The 16,966-nt window shown below is 38.9% G+C and overlaps 2 protein-coding genes across 2 annotated transcripts; one reads left to right on the top strand and one right to left on the bottom strand.

Moving 5' to 3' along the window:
• The first annotated feature begins 962 nt into the window (after positions 1–962).
• LOC146664799 (uncharacterized) lies at positions 963–10,547 on the top strand. The gene is made up of 16 exons (XM_085411058.1): positions 963–2,375; positions 3,092–3,198; positions 3,305–3,519; positions 5,249–5,305; positions 5,400–5,492; positions 5,602–5,688; positions 5,778–5,888; positions 6,112–6,279; positions 6,642–6,732; positions 6,812–6,918; positions 7,022–7,222; positions 7,313–7,444; positions 7,845–7,923; positions 8,020–8,210; positions 8,309–8,329; positions 8,910–10,547. The coding sequence occupies exons 2-16, from the start codon at positions 3,123–3,125 to the stop codon at positions 9,906–9,908; spliced, it is 2,628 nt and encodes an 875-aa protein (XP_085267184.1). The 5' UTR covers positions 963–2,375; positions 3,092–3,122; the 3' UTR covers positions 9,909–10,547.
• Positions 10,548–12,594: 2,047 nt separating this feature from the next.
• On the bottom strand, positions 12,595–16,820 carry calub (calumenin b). Its single transcript, XM_085412083.1, has 7 exons — positions 16,720–16,820; positions 15,516–15,758; positions 15,100–15,293; positions 14,823–14,989; positions 14,660–14,720; positions 14,290–14,489; positions 12,595–13,901 (listed from the first exon to the last, which is right to left on the bottom strand). Exons 2-7 carry the CDS (start codon positions 15,734–15,736, stop codon positions 13,797–13,799), a joined length of 948 nt encoding a protein of 315 aa, XP_085268209.1. The 5' UTR covers positions 15,737–15,758; positions 16,720–16,820; the 3' UTR covers positions 12,595–13,796.
• Positions 16,821–16,966: the final 146 nt, after the last annotated feature.

Raw genomic sequence — 16,966 nt, 5'->3', positions numbered from 1 at the left:
GCTCAATACCATCAGGGGTTTGTATGCTGTTTAAGAATCAACCTAATATCACTTCATTCCACAGGCCGTTGACATCTCCCATACAAACTTTTGTTGGCAAGATTTGCTTTTCTAAGCAATCTAAAAACAACAATAAACCGATTAGAGCTTTATTTCAGAGTACCATAACCACGCTACCATATGTTATTTTTTTCTGGAACCGGCTGTCAGATGGTATTATGTGGAACGAAGTTTGGAAACTCCCTAATCAGTTTTTAATTACCAACAAAATTAAAGATATTTCTTATAAATTAATACACAGAATTTATCCTTCTAAAGATTATCTTCAAAGCAAATTCAAATTAGACATTGATACAAGCTGTAGCTTTTGTAAAACTTCCAAGGAATCTACTACACATCTTTTTTGGTTTTGTAACCTTGTACAAGATTTTTGGCAGAGCTTATGTGTTTTTATTTCAGAAAATATATTTAAAGGATTTGTACTGTTTTGGAAATATGTTTTGTTTGGTCTGCACAAAAATCAAAAACAATTCAATTTTGATAACAGATATATGATTAACTTGTTACTTTTAATGGCTAAATTTCATATTCACAAGTCCAAATATTTAGGAAGACATCCCTCTTTCTATGTATTCTCCTTTGAACTTGTACAGTATCTTAACTCTATTAATAACTCCACTAACCCAAAAGCTATAAAAACTATTGGTGTTTGTGAAAAAATCAAGATCTTTCAATCACTTTGTTCTTTGGCTTGATTAGTTACTTTCCCCCTAGCATGTTTCTATTGTTGTTTTTGAATGCTGTTCTTGTATTTGTTTATCTATGCATACAATTCTTCTGTAAGTACATCACCATTATTGTAATACTGCTTAATTCCATTTTGTATTGTACTGATGTTTAAATAAAGATTTTGGAAAAAAAAAAAAAAAAAAAAAAAAAAAAAACAACAACAACAACAACACACAGGGCGCCCTCTGACCCCGGAAGGACACACCGTCGCAGCAAGAGGGCGTCACCCGTCACTATGGCAACATAAACAAAACATAACTGTACAAACAGAACCCCGAACAGCCCTGACCCGCTACAATATGCTGCTGAGAATATAGCCCAGAAGAAGCGTATAGTATAGCTTTTATTTTGGAAAGAGCCATTTCTCTGTAATAAACTCTCTTTTCCAAAGATGAGTGATTCCTCAATCAGATATATTTATTTTTTTAATTATTTTTGTTTCAGCAACATTAAATTTAAAAACTGTACTTTTGAGTTAAAATATATATTTATAATTTTAATAAATGACAAATTAAAAAGGCATGAACATTTTTTTTGTATCGAAAAAATATCGAACCGTGACACCAAAGTATCGAACCGAACCGAACCGTGAATTTTGTGTATCGTTGCACCCCTATTAGATAGGTATATGTAATTATTATTATGTTGTTATATGTTTTTTCTAAGTACTGTTTAGAATACCAGAATAGGGAGGATGGTGTAGGTTTAAGTTTATTATAAAGGCTTTATGGCTTTTCCTAAAATACCATGGTGGGCCAGTCACTAGTCAAAATGCCCGGGCTGATTTTTTGTCCCAGTCCAGATCCCAAAAGGTATGTGTACACACTCCTTAATTTTATTGTTTTGGGAGGTTCTGTTTTTCTGTTTGTTTGTTTTTGCATGGGTGTGCTGAGATAAGTGTGTAAAGACATGTGGGTTAATCTCCAGAAGATGAACAGCTAATCCCTTGTCAGGGTCTATTAGTTGTCACACATTAATTGCTAATTGAACAAATCCAGCAGGGACGAGCTGTATTGCCAAAGAAAATGTTTAGAATCATTTAAAAATTTCTTAACTATCTCACAGCCTGAAATTTAAATCTATGTATGACCATCCTAGACCTAATGTACTAAACAAAATGATGTTCTTGTTATGCGCTGTAATACTGACAGCTGAGTTTGCCAGACACAATGTCTATAAAGGTGAAGAGTCTCAGAGTATCATACAAATCTCTTGAATTCACTTGGTACCCCAGTCTCTGACCTCATTGTCAGGTTCCTGTCATCTCTAATCTCTTTGGCGTTTTCCTCTTTGGCCAGGTAAGCCACGCCCTCAGCCTTTAGCCTCTGAGCTGGCATTTATCCCCAGACACACATAAGCTGCTGTCTGCTTTTTAATGTATGTGGGGAGGGTGGTGTCAATGTGTGTGTATGTGTGTGTTTTACCTGTTGCTGTCACTTATTTTTATTTTTGAAAGCGTCACTCTGTCTTTCTTAACCATGTTTGGTGGATTTTTGGGGTTTTGAGACTCAGACATGCCACGTCCATCAGAAGTCAGGAGGATATGCAGACTGACCAACTAGCTTCAGCGGATTTGACAACAACAGGTCAGTCAGCCGAAGTTTATCAAACAGTGTGGATGGCAGATCAATCTTGATCTATAAAACAAACTGTTCAGATGAGTGTGTAAAGGCAGGCTTCTGTGTGTTTATTTTACTTCATATAAATGGTAAAGTTGTTATTTCAGTGGGATGTGCTCACAGATCCAAACAGTTACTCAAGAGCATCGCAGACCCACAGTTAAACTATTTGGTGGTATAGTAAACAAGGTCAAGGTAGAGATGCTTCTAAAAAAAATTTTTTTTTAAATCCAGCGATTCCTTAAGTCTGATTAAAAAAAAATTTGGGAGTTGTTAGTATTTCTGATATAAGACAATGTAATGAGAACACTGATGAATAGTAAAAAAAAATCTTTAGAAATCCCTGATACAGGAGGCATGTGAGTATTACCAGCACTGACAGAGTAGAGTTAAGATTACATGTCTGCAGATGAACTGGGAATAAAAGTAAGGAAAGCATGTTAGAGAAACATGTAGCTAACTATTACTATTACTATTACTAGTCTGCTCTTTCTGATTGAAGAAACCCCAACTGAAACCCAATTTACATTTATTAAACTGGATTTATAAGGCAGAGTTGAGTGTATTTGTGTTTGGGTATCATGTCACACTCTTAACCTAAAGAGAATAACTGAATGTGACACACTAATAACAATGACTATGTTTAGTTACTTGTTTTTTGCTCTTTCTCTGCCTTGACTCAGGCAGAACTGGCTCCTGAGTCCTAACCCAGGAATGGCCCTCACTGGACCAACTGCCAGGGCTCCAGTCTGCTTGCTGCTGGTTCTCTTGTATCTTCGCACAGTCACAGGTGCAACCACCTCACAGTCAAGCCAAAAGCTTAAGTTATAGGTCACACTTAATGAAGCTTTAACCCCCTGTCTATGTGTTCAAGTGTGTGTTTGTGTTTGGCACAGGAATGTCAGGCTGGGGTGGATGTTTGGACGGCCAGAATGTATCTGCAGCAATCAAAGAAAACACAGTTTGGGGAGAGATTGTTGCTGAGTTAATGGCTGACACCACAATGGAGGGAGTGCAGTGGAGCCTAATTGGAAAGGATGCACATTGGTTTTTCTTGGATGGAAGCAACATCCGGCTCAACACGTCAGCTGACCGGGTGCTTGACAGAGAGGTAATGGCACTGATAACTGAGCTGTCTACAAGGCAGAAATATTTAGATGTGTAATATACTTTTTGTAGTGGCCTTGAGCCACACTAAGGAAACTGTATTTGGAACAAACACATGTTGAACCTCACTATCTCCTTCTTGGCCCAAACCCAACCTCTCTTACTGTCATCCTCTTACATCATGGCAACTGTTAATGGGTCAGCTAGATTATCTCTCTCTCACACCAAGAAAGTCTTTCAATGTGCTGATCACTCATTTAAAACAAAAAAAATGAGATAAACAACTTCAGAAGGAAGAAGCTATAATATTTATAATACATATAACCCCAACAATCCTGAACTTAATAAACAGAAATAAATGGGTTGATCTGTGAACAAATGACATGATAGCATCACACAGTTGCTGCAGATTTGTTGATTGTTGTACATCTATGATATGATATGAATCTATCTATGATATGAATCTCCTGTCACACTAAATCCCAAATGTTCTCTGTTGGATAGAGATCTGTTAGCTGTGGAGGCCATTTGAGTGCAGTGAATGCACTTTCATATTCAAAAAACTACATGATTTTAGCTTTGTGACATGGTGCATTATCCCGCTGGAATCAGCCAACAAAAAATGGGTCTGCTGTGGTCATAAAGGGATGGAGTTGGTCAGCAACAATACTCAGGTAGACTGTGATATTTAAACAATGATCTGTTGAAACCGAGGAGACCATATTGTGCCAAGAAAATACCCCCCACACCATCACATCACCATCACTAGCATAAATTACTGGATCCATGGTTTCATGTTGTTTTATATCAAATTCTGAATGTCACAGCAGAAATTGATAATCATCAGATCAGGCAACGTTTTTCCAATTTTCTGTTGTCCAATTTGTTAAAACTGTGCAAACTGTAGTCTCAGCTGACAGATATAGGTGTAGTCTGCTGCTGTAACCATCTGCTTCAAAATCCAGCATGGTCTGCCCATTCTCCTGTGACCTCTGGCATTAATAAGGGATTTTATTTTCTTCTTTTTTATTGTTGACGCCAGACCAGCCCATCTGGCACAGACAACCATGCTGTGTTCAAAATCAATTAAATCACCTTTCTTCCCCATTCTGATGTGATTGGCTGATTAGTTTGTATTTACAGGCAGCACCTAACAAAGTAGTCAATGCATAAATCTCCACATATCTATGTGTTTATTTTAAATATGCAATTGCTGCAGTGAAAGAAATGTTATAATTTCATACTTTATAGCATTAAGTTATCCAAATGCAGGCCAAATCTAAGTTATATATTATATAAATCATTATAGAATGGAAAGACTCTTTACATATTTAATAATCAACTCAAAAACTCAACACAAATCAGCTTAAAAACTATGATTACAACAAGTCTATTCTTTTAAATTGATTTAAAATCCCTTTATACAAATTAATGTTTCATGTTATTAGACAGGTATTGAGTGCTCACATGACTCTTATGTCCTGTTTACTGAATAAAGAGAAATGGCCTAAATTAAGATTTGAAAAATAACCCTGAACATCAACAGAAGTACTAACCAGGCCCAACCCTGCTTAGCTTCTCTATAAGTGTCTTTGATGGACTCTGGTTACAAAGTTTCTGATTTGGAAAGGGACTCCATTTGAAATGTGTGGTTTTGACAGCTATGTTTAACAATGTTATCATATCACTGAATGAAAAGCTCTGCCTGTCGCCTCTTGTTTTACATCTTTTAGGCACTGGGACCCATCCTAATAGCTGAATTGATATGTCATGAGGACGGCATCCTTCTGGTACACTGTCTTCCATCATTTTACTCATAATTCCTCTTTGTATCATTCCAGATTCAAAGCTGAATATATGTGTGTCTTTTTGCTGTTATTTTAGAGTGTTTACAGCGTCCTGGTGAAGATTCTTAATGAGAATGATAATTCACCTGTGTTTCCAGAAAACACAGTCCAGACTCTTATTATCAGTGAGGTATAGGGCTTTCAAAAATACCCGCACGCAAATCTCTGCATGTGTATATTACAATAAAAATTCCACTCCTGCTGCCTCAAGTGCTTCTCTGTCTGTCTGTGTTTTCAAGCTGACTGCAGTGAATACTGTGGTATTTACTGTCCAGGCCACAGATGCCGATAATGACAACATCATTTACTCAATTGACCAGGCATCCGTAAGTTGTATTTTTCTAACTTTTAAATAAAAATTGGAAACATAAACAAACAATTTATCATTGTTTATGTATTTGTGTGTATTCCACAGCCTGATGCTGAATATTTCAAAATTGATCTACCAAACAGTGGAGAGGTGGTGCTGGCCAAGCCTCTAGACTATGAGACCAAAACTGTGCTTACTGTCACCATCTATGCCTCAGTATGTACATTTATTTAATTTATATTTCTTTGATTCTAATCACGTGAGTAATTGTGCAAATATATACATATGTTGCTAGATTGTTTTTTATCCCAAAAAATAAAATAAAAATACAATCAAGATTTGATTCACTGGTTCTCCTGATTGTAAGACTGTAAGAAAAGCTTCACTGTATTTCATGCTTCATGACCAGTGTAATATATTTGACTTGTCTTTATTTCAGGAAATGAACACTGCTGAGCACTACAATATCAGCACCAGTACCACCATCACTGTCCAAGATGGAGATGACCAATACCCACAGTTCATGCCCTGCACGTGGCTTTTCCAGGAGACTAATCAAATCTGCACCAGCCCTGTGTACACGGTCAACGTCACTGAGGGGGAAGAGGTCAGGTGCTAAACCCTCCCTCACAGATGGCACACACATGTCATCAGAGCAACACAGTGCGTGGCTATCAGTCGCTCAGAGTTTGGTAAACTTAAAGCTGACAAAGTCCAAAATGTTAGTTTTAGCAGATCAAAACACCCAAGATAATGCTCTGAGCTTTATTTTCTTAAAAAACAAAATAAAGGATATTAAATTTAAAAAATGATGAATTTCCTTTATTTTTTTATTTAGATTCTATCAAAAAATTTTATGTTATCTGGCATTTTTGTAATTCCCTGTCACAGTTCAAACAAGACTCAGATCCAGTGGCTTGGTTACTACTTTATTAGAGCTGATTTGAACAAATATGTATAATATTGCAGGACATTTTGTTGGACTTTTCTCCTGGTCCCATTCATGCAGTGGATGGAGACAGAGGACTCAACTCTTCACTGAGTTACACCATCCTGTCAGGTAAGATAACCAGCAACACAAATCAGTATTTAAAAATGTTCTGTGTTTGTATCTATAACTGGGTTTTTCTGGGTTGCAGGAGATGATGATGAACATTTCACGATGGACAGGCTGACAGGTGAGACGAGGCTCACTCGAGGGGTGAGAGACAGGCTCATAACTCCACTGCTGTGTCTTCAGGTCATGGTAAGGCTCAAACACACTGTAAGTGGCAGGTTTAAAATGTATGACGTCTTCTTCAGTACCAATCTCATTACTGTGGCTTTTTGTCTCTATGTCATTCACCCAGGCATATCAGGATAACGACCCCAGGAAGTATTCTGTTGCTACAGTGTTGGTCCGAGTTCTGGCAGCGAACCAGTTTTCTCCAGAGTTTGACAAGCCTGAATATCGTGGCTTTGTAGTAGCAGGAAAAAGTCCAGCCTCTCTGGTCGATACTTACGGTAGCAAAGCACTAGTGCTACATGTACACGACCAAGATTTTAACCAAGTATGCACTGTGACATGCACAGATACAACCATGCTGCCGATGGTCAGTGCAGTCTGTAATGCGTCACCTTTTTTCTCCACAAACTCACAGGGTTTCAATCCAATGATCTACTTCACGTTCAATCCCACATCCAATCACACAGACATCTATCAAGTCACACAGGAGGGTCTCCTGATAGCCAAGACCAGCGAACTCAAACCAGAACAGGAATATGTTCTGGAGGTGAGCCTCGAAACTGTACAGGCTACAAACCTTATGTTGTGTTACTTACATTTAGCACTTTTTAAACAACCGTTTGAATTGAATCATACATTACAGAGAATTTAAATAAAGTAGTATAAAATAGTTCATATATATTCAATAACATTGTCTTTCTATACTAAAATTGTAGAAACACAGTAAGAACTGGTGGGGGGAAATGTAACCAATATGTAACAATGTAAAATCGATTGGCTAAAATATTACAACCAGTGTCTCCCTGTAGTTACTAATAACATAGGCGAGTTTATATTAGGTCTATGTGAATCATGTTTTCTGTGCTCCACTTGCCCTCTGTCTTCCACGAAAGTCTCATAAAAGATGCATGTAAATAAGATAATGATGCCATTAAAATACTTTGCAGGTTATGGCTGTAGATCAGGAATCAGGTGATGCCACGTTTGCTACCGTAGTTGTGGAGGTGTTACCTGAAGGGCAACCAAGTAAGGTGACCCATCTGCACACTTGTATACACTGCTGATTGCTAATAATCCTGCAGACTAAAACAGCCTCTTCATGTTTTACTTTGTTTGCCCCAGTCCCCTATGGTCCACTGCGAGGTGATCACGTGATCGGCTGCACAGTGGGTAAAGCGTTGTTTCTGAGCATGGTGTTTATGACTGCACTTGGATGTGTCCTGTCTATACTGATGTGGCTGAAGAAGAAACAGAAGGGAAAGAGAGGCCCATTGGAGAGAGGCTGTGTAGCACAAGGCAAACATCCCAATGTCGTAAGATAATTTATGACTAAAATATTTACTAAAATTAAAATTAACATTTTTTATTTGTCTGAATGTGATCCAAAATATTCTGCCATTTACTCCCACAGAGCTTACGATGGTTCCAGCTGGTGAGTGGTCTCTTGTTTGTTTGTTTGTTTTGTTTTAGAGTTATCTGTATCCTCACCATATTTTTTTCCTGTAGTAAAAACTGCTTGTCCTTTTAATGTTACCTTTATAGCATATTTATCTTCTATCCAAAACCAACTAAGGGATTTAATTACAGTTTTACATCTGAACTCTTCTAATTCTGCTAAAAGTAAATGATCAGGTTTTACAAAACTGAATGAATAAAAAAATTCATGTAAATACAAGATACAACTTCCTCACTAGTTCCAAAATTTCCAAACCCATCTCATGGCCTTCATCTGCAGATTTAACTCAAACTTCCTATTACAGAATAACACGCACAAAAGGTGTGGTCAAGAAATGTCACATGGACCCTGCTTGTCGAATCTACTATTTCTAATGTTAAAGTTTATACAGTATTTGAATATTCAGAGTACTTTATAAGTCTGTGAGACTCGAGGGCAATCTGCATATTCAAATAATCTTGCTCAGGATGATTTGCTTGCACCGTCTTTGTATCTCTGTGCAAAAAGTAGCTTTATTCCTCTGTGTGTTGATCTGATGAATGTAATCACTCCTCAGATGAGTCATCATAATACTATGCCACAAACGGAGGAAGTACCCTACAGCAGTGAAGAATATGGAACTTACAATCCTTCCTTCAGCTTTACTGAAAACCCAGGAATCTACATCCAACAAGGATGTACCCCCTGTCAAGAACCGACCCCACCCACAGATACAGCTGTACCTGACACCAGCTCCATCCCCACTGAAACTGTAACCTTTGACAATAATGTTTCTACACCAACCAACATATCTTGCATTTCGCCCACTTTTACAGCCCCTGCAAATGTGAGCCCAACAGATAAAACTCTGGGTGCTGCTCCACCCAACGAAACCCCTGGTATCCCACCAGAATCAAACCCGGAGTCTATTGAGGAACAATCTAACATCAGCCCAAGCCCTGAAACCGATGACGCTGATACAACTCCACCTGTAACATGCCCGGATATGCAAACAGGCTCCAATGATGATCTTGTTGACCCAACAACTAGCCCCTCCTCTCAATCCAGTATTCCATTCAGTCGTACCCGAATCGCTTCAGCAGAAATTGACAAACCCTTTCGTAAATCTCGCGTGAAGACGCCCTCATATTCGCCTTTATTGTCCACATCCATCCCCAGGCAGACAAGCACACCCCCACCCACCCCAGAGGATGTCCCTTTAAAGGCCACATTGGTACATATAGATACCTCTCCCACTGAGACGCCACCAGAAACACCAGAGCGAACGGCGGTAGCTCTGAGCACAGAGGTGTACCAACCCTCTACGTCACTGGATGAAATAGAATCAGAGCGTCTCGACGGGACAGCAGACAGTAGCAGTCATCCTGAGGAAAGAAGGGCATCGACAAACTCGATAAACACCCAAGATGACCGCAGGGTGGGGGAGGATGATGATGGTTTTCTGGGAGATGAAGATGCAGACAAGAACAGTGAGGGTGAGTTGGAGTCAGACGAAGAAGAGCTGCTGAGAGTGATGGCTCGTTGTAATCCCATTTTTATCACATTTAGTAAGTGATGTCACTATGATATCGCAGGCGGGTGACAGAAGATGGCGCAGGTAAGACGAAGATGGAGAAATCATGGAGAAACAAAGAAGCACTAAAGGCTGGCTCTGCTGTTCTGAAAGCATAAATGAAGACTGGGTGTATACACAGTGCACTTGAAGGGCCACATCAAAAAAAAGGCCTGCATGTGTTTGCACTAATAAGCTACAACATTAAAACCAAAGTGCAATGTTCTCCTTGGAAATCTTGAGTCCTGTTGCTTTGATGGTGCCACTCACCCAAATAGTTGCATAGCTGCAGATTAAGGAAACCTATCCAGTGAGATGGCACTCCCCGGCAGCATGGCCTCCTTAAGCAGAATGATGCTCACAGAGGCTCCCACAAACATGACAAAGAGGCTAAGTTAATGACTTGGACTCTTCACATACTAATCTTACTGAACATCCGTGACGTACTGAAGACCTGGAGTCAATTTTTCTGAATAATGTTTCAGTAACACAAGAGGAACCTCCATGATATTTTGACACATGGTTTGAAAGTTGTAGCTTATTAGTCTATATGTAAAACAACATGTAACGTGTAACATGTAGCATGAAATACACCATGCTGATCCATTCATAACACATACAGTAGTCATAGTCTAAATAAGATAATAAGGATACCATGAAAATGCAATACAAATAAATAACACACTGTTTTAAAACAAATGTAAGCATAAATTGAGATTTTGTTGTCCAAACATTTCACACTAACCAAATATACGAGTTTATCCTGAATATGATGAAATATGTGAAATATACTTCAAAAAGATAAATATACACAAATCTCAGTGAAAAGTGCTGCTAAAATTCCATCCAGACTGAATATGGGGGGTCGGTGGTGTTGCTGTGGGTGTACTAGTCACAAGCAAAACACTTGCTGTAATATCAGAGGACTATGTAAGGCTAACATTTAAATCCACAGGGATAAATGCAGCTCCAGTTTATGTACATGTTGTAACAAAGAGCACAACACATACTTGATAATGATCGTTTATCAGTAATCAGAATGTTCAAAGGGATAATCACAGCAAATGTCTGATTTTCTGGTCACATTCCAGTCAGTGACGTCTTTTTGCAGCTGTTAAAACCCCAGCAGCTGCCATCACATGACACAAGTACAAAATCTACATTTAAAGTCACAGTGCAAAGCACAGCCACATTTGAAAAGCCACTTACCTGTGCATCTAAGGTTCCACAGCGTTATGAATTTTGATGAGAAGAGATTTACACTTATGAATGTACTTACTTACAGCATAAAATTAGTATAAAATATGTGTACATTCATCACGGAACATCAGTTTGAAATCAAAGAGAACAGCGGAGCACATGTTACAACAGGCATGGACACATCTGAAGTTTTAATCTCTCAGTATTTCAAACACTCAGCGCCATCAGTACCCAATCTGTTCATCTACTCTTAAAGGCTCCATTCTGATGGACCTTTTCAGATCTATGTCAACATACACTGCATGTCAGTGGGAAAAAAGCCAAGGAACTTCTGTAGATCTTTATCAAGCTACAGAACCGGAGAAACTATTTCCTGGTAGGAAAATGGCTTCATAAACTGTGATGTGGGGGGGGAAAAAGAAAGAAAAAAAAATTCTACAACCACAGGGACTGTTCCTACAGTTAGCTATACTGAATGCTCTTTTAATTTAATTACAGAAGCTACTCGAGCACAGGAAGCAAGCTTTGAATTTTCCAAACAGTATTTTAAGGACTTACTTGCTTTTTCTGATTTGACAGGACAAAACTGAACTCATTAGAAAGAACTGCAAGCACAGCATCAGGCAAACACTCATAAACTGGTTGATGCAATCTCTACAGTGAAAAACGCTGGTGGCAGCCTCATGCTATTGGGCTACTTCAGAAATAAAGGCAGGTCAGAATTGGCCATAGTTTAACTTTCAGCATAGCGTGTCTAAAGATACGGTTTCAGTTTTCGTTGTTAAAGGCCACTGACAGATGGTTATAGACACTAGAAATCTAAAGATACAAAAGGTGAAAGGTTGTGCATACTACTGATTCTTCCTTTAATAAGTTTGTCAGTGTAGCAGGCAGCACTCAGTCTTGAATATTCTGCAGATGAATCCTGTTCTTCTCACATTTTTGTACATCAAAGCAGAATAAAAAAAACAAACATTTTTCTGTAAAAACTTAAAGGTTAAGGCTCCTAATGAATAGCATCAGGTAAGTGAATGTGAATCTAAAGATCACAAAGACCTCAAAAGAAAAGAGCTTCTGAATAAATTGTTAATATTCATCACGCCCTATTCTGAATAGTTTGTGACTTCGCCGCATTCATTAAATACTGTGTGCATTCAGCTCAGTTCTGACACTTTTGTATATAAAAACACCAACATTGGTATTATAGTGAAAGGGAAAATGAATGTCTGAAAAAGAAGGTGGAAGGAAGACAACAAGCAGGTCAACATTCTGAACTGTGTTTTTCCTTCACTGTTAATACGAGCACTGATATTTTTCAGCTTCCACTTAATATGATGAAATGTTTTATAAGATTATTTATTAGGAATGTGAAGTTTGTAGAAGACAGTAACTGAGCAATTGGTATGTTTAGCTTTCCAGAGAATAGCTGTTATACAGCAGAAAGCTTCTGACAGCTTAACCAACACAAAAGAATAAAGAAACCAAAACACACCTTTTTTAATTTTTTATTGAGACTTTGTTCTCAATCACAAAAACTGGACCTGATTGTTAGAGTGCTCACTTTGCTGAACAACTCATTTACAGTAAAGTCACTAGTGAAAGGCTGTTGCTGCAGTGAGCTTGTAAAAAAAAGTCATATATAATACCATAAAAATTATTAACAGTGGTTATAAATGCTAGTAGTGATAGTACAAACATGACAAACATATCTGGGAAAGAAATGTTGAAACGTCATTTTTTTCTAAACTAAATTGCTTACAAAACAGGACAAAGATTTTGGTTGGCACACAAATTAGTTCAGCTGAATCAAACAAAACTGTAACAATAAAAAGCAAAAAAAACAAGTCATCAAGAATACAAGTAAATATGTACACACGGATTCACATGCACGCACACGCACTCACACTAATGAGGTGATGAGATAGAAGAAAGGAGGCAGCATTGAGGACGAAGCATCCATCAGTCCCTAAATTCATCTGTATTCCTTCAGCTAACACGAAGCACGTCGGTTGGGATGTGCAGATTTTGTTAACGTGGAAGGTTTAGGCCCAGCTTAGCAAACAAAGCCTGGTCCAACTGATGATACTGTATTGCACTCGACCAAATGGTCTCCATTGCCACTGGAATTCAACATATACCTCCTTGTTACAAACAGCTGTTACTCCAGCATCACAATAATATGAAGAAATGAAAAACAAAGTACAAGTAAAGTTTAGTTTGAGCCCAATTACAGAGCAATGGTACAAATTCTGCTTTTTGCTTCAGTCTAATGCACTACAGAATGACATGCTGTGACAAGCTGCTCTGTAGGCTACAAACTAAAACTCTGTTCCATGAAGCATTTTGCAACAAATCAAGGCTATGCAAAGAAACTGTCTTCTCAAAGAAAATAATATCTGATTTGTCCTTTACCTGACATGGGCAAAAAAAAAGGTAGTGTATGGAAGCAGAGCAAAGGCCGGCATTATATATCCCAATCTGAGGCATTGCTTAACATGAGCTCACACTGGCCGATGGTGTGCAAGTTGCTTAGAATGTTAGTGTGTGTGTATGCAATGGGACACATTCAAGAAATCAAATAAATTATTGTCTGTGGCGTTCGATTAGGCAAGCTCATCTTGTTTAAAAAACACTCCACGGCTAAAAGGTGGCACACAAGAAGAGCACACAGTCTTTGGAGGCAGGCGGATTTTAGAACTCATCGTGTCGAGTCAGCGCCTCCCCGAAGTCGGTCGCCTGGCTGCCCACGAACAGGTCATACTTATCCACAATTTCGGCTTTGGTGAGATGGCCATCCTGACAAAAGAAACACAAGAAACCATCTGCTATAGGCATTCAGTTTGTCCTATATGTTTGAACTAACACAATGGTCTGCCTTTCAAGCTATTTTAAAGGCCTCCAATTGAGTTTTGATTACAGATACACCAGTATTTTCTGAACACTGGTATGAGCTGATCAGGATCTTGCTGACTGGTCTGGTCTCGACTAGTGTTTGGGATCACATTTAACAATTTACTAGGTCAAGTCAATTTTGCTACATATTCAAAAACTTAAAAATGTTATAACCAGTGTGGGCATGAGTCCACTTTCACTTTCTATACCTAAACTCACGGTGCAGATAAAAGTAAAGTCACAAGGAACAAAATGAAAGAAATAAGTAATTTTGACATTTTACAGTACTCACTTTGTCTGCATCAGACTCATAGACCAGATGCTTGGCCTCAGCCTCAGCGTGGTCATAGTCACTGGGCAGGATCCAGTCTCTGGTCTCCTCCTTGTCCATCTTCCCGTCCTTATTTTTGTCTCTGAATTCAGTAAACTGCTCCCTCTCAGTCTTCACCCACTCAGGTTCTGAGGTGTCTCCCTCCTGGTTGTACATGTCACCTAGACCACAAACAGACAGGAACACATTGACTGATGAAGCAAGTGCTAGAAATGCAACGTGGCCTATAAAATATAATAAAACTTAATATGTGTGTTGGTTTGCTTCCTCCAATCACCAAAGATCGTGTGGTACAAACTAATAATGATGCTGGTAGGCTGTCAGAACTCACCTATGTACTCATCCAGGTCAATTAAGCCATCTCCATTCTTGTCAATGTCTTCCATAGTTTCCTTAAAAAAAAAGAAGAAGAAAAAAAAGTACATAGTGAGAAAGGATAAGGAAGATATCCAGTTGGTCTCAGTATGTAGCACCTTTGTGAGTGTGTCTCTCACCAGCACTACGATGTCTTTCATGTGGTCATACTCCTCAGGGTGAAGGAAGGCTGTAAACTCCTCCTTGTTAGCTTTCATGTCATTGTCCTGGTCAGCCATTTTGAATCTCCTCTCATCACGAGCCATCATCTGCCTGTAGCTGAAGCCATCTTCAGGGTCGGGATCATCTGCGAGTCAGAAGACACAGCATTTTTCAGTGTGAGTCCAAGAGTGGCAAAGTACATTTGTCTATAAAAATAAAGCTAACGTATGAAACGAAAACTGTCTGCCTCTGTACCCAGAATGTATCCATAAGTGGCATTCTTGTATTCCTCCCATGACACCACGTTATCCCCGTTGAGGTCATGACTCTTCCACTGTCGATCCACATCATCATAGATCCACCTCTTCTGTGCGTGCTTGATCCACTTCTTCATTTCCTCAACAGTCACGTAACCATCTTTATCCTCATCTATACGCTCAACCAACATGCTGGAAAGAAAGAGCAGAAAAATTAGAAAAGGTTCATTTTTTCCCCCCCTAAAGTTTTGTCATCTCAGATAAGCATGATCAAAACAAAATGTACCACAAGAATTACTTTTTCAACCAATTTTGGGATTCATTTGTATCTGCATAATTCCTCAAAGTATTCAGGTAATTACAAACATCCCCCAATGACTTTAAAAAAAAAAAAGCAGAAGACAGTGTTGTTACCCGAGCCTCTCCTTGCTCTCTTCTGGTGTGAGCTGGTCAAAAGTCTTAGCCTCTTCCTGTCCCAGAAAGGCTTCATGGTCATAGTCAAAGTTCTCAGTATCATCGTGCTCTCGGCTGCTGAGAGGTTCATCGTGGTGCACACGGTCCTTCTTGTCTGTGGGTTTGCTGGTGGCGTAAACCACGCAGAGAGCAAAACACATGATGAGTGGCCGCAGCTCCATCCTGTGCACGTACAAGCACCGTCTAGAGCAGGAGTTTGGAGGGGAGAAAAAAAGTCACCAAAAAGCCATTGTCATCCTCCTAAACCCATTTCTTTATCATGGCATGAAAGCATGCAGTCAGTACTAATCCTGTCTTTTGATTTCATTCATTCATTGCTGGTTGCCAGTATATGACTCAAAGGGCAGCCAAATACCACGAGTACTGCTAATCTTTCACAGCTTATGCAATACTTTATTTGTTCTACTGCTGCTTTCTGGAAGCTGGTGTTCCACACATTGTTATTACCATAATCTACTCGACAGTTCCCAGCATATTACACAGTCACTCCACACAAAGTATTAAACCAAAACATGTTAATGGAGCATGTTTATTGTCTTTTACTGTACGGCGTAAAGCTTGGTATACTTAATAAACTGGCAATTGAGTACAGATTTCTCTTCAAAACATGCTGCATGATCTTTTGCTCCAAACATCCACAGATTTGAGCTTTAAAGCAAACTTATGAGATTAAGCTACCTGTTCACATATCTAAAAGACCTTTGTAAGTTTACCTGGCAAAAACACACCTAATAACGGTTTTACAGAATTGCCGGGTTGCTATCCCATATATTCTAATTTTTGGTCATTTTATCATCCTGTGATCAAAAAAAGCTCACCATTATACTGGCTTTAGCGTGGCAAGTGATATAATCTTTTTTTTTTTTATCTCGACAACTTAAATCTTGCCTTTTTTGTATTAAAGTTAGAAGCAACAGTTTGTGACCGTTATTTCTAAGACCGTTACCATCCATACCAAGGTGAGGCATTAATAGCAGACTGGCTAACCCAGGATACCGCTAGTTTTCCCCCCTATTAGTCTTGCAATTTAAAGCGCTCAATGCGGATAAGTCAGCACCATCATAACGGACCACTTTAAGTCACTATTGGAGAAATACACTCTATTTCTTTTAGAGATTTTACCCAATTTATTTTGAGTACTCACCGGTTTCTTCTGCAAAGTTCGTCGCTGTAGCCTTACGTCCGCCCCTCGGAAACACACCCATGCACTTCCTGTGCTAGAACAAAAATCAACCAATCAGGTTACGAGAAGCCGAATGCGATGTCGCTTGTTCATTGGTCCACTTCAAGAGAGCATCGTTGATTGGATTGGCCAAGAACCGCCACGTCCTCAAAGGCGACAAAACACACTTCATTCATAAATGCCACTGTCAAAAAAGCTACAAAACCAT

The sequence above is a fragment of the Rhamphochromis longiceps genome, linkage group LG7, assembly GCF_057381845.1.
Source record: "Rhamphochromis longiceps isolate RC_006_pf linkage group LG7, R_longiceps_female_GT1.1, whole genome shotgun sequence".
Lineage (NCBI taxonomy): Eukaryota > Metazoa > Chordata > Actinopteri > Cichliformes > Cichlidae > Rhamphochromis > Rhamphochromis longiceps.
The sequence above is the reverse complement of the archived record's forward strand: the minus strand, read 5'-3'. Positions and strand labels throughout refer to the sequence as shown.

What these genes read in the sequence shown, in the direction of transcription:
- LOC146664799 (XM_085411058.1), top strand. Translation starts at nt 3,123, where the DNA reads ATGGCCCTCACTGGACCAACTGCCAGGGCTCCAGTCTGCTTGCTGCTG. An exon ending in ACCGGGTGCTTGACAGAGAG is followed by an intron (nt 3,520 to 5,248) that starts GTAATGGCACTG and finishes TACATCTTTTAG; the next exon opens with GCACTGGGACCCATCCTAAT. An exon ending in AGACTCTTATTATCAGTGAG is followed by an intron (nt 5,493 to 5,601) that starts GTATAGGGCTTT and finishes TGTGTTTTCAAG; the next exon opens with CTGACTGCAGTGAATACTGT.
- calub (XM_085412083.1), bottom strand. Translation starts at nt 15,736, where the DNA reads ATGGAGCTGCGGCCACTCATCATGTGTTTTGCTCTCTGCGTGGTTTAC. An exon ending in TGAAAGACATCGTAGTGCTG is followed by an intron (nt 14,721 to 14,822) that starts GTGAGAGACACA and finishes TTTTTTTTTAAG; the next exon opens with GAAACTATGGAAGACATTGA. An exon ending in TGACCTGGATGAGTACATAG is followed by an intron (nt 14,490 to 14,659) that starts GTGAGTTCTGAC and finishes TTTGTGGTCTAG; the next exon opens with GTGACATGTACAACCAGGAG.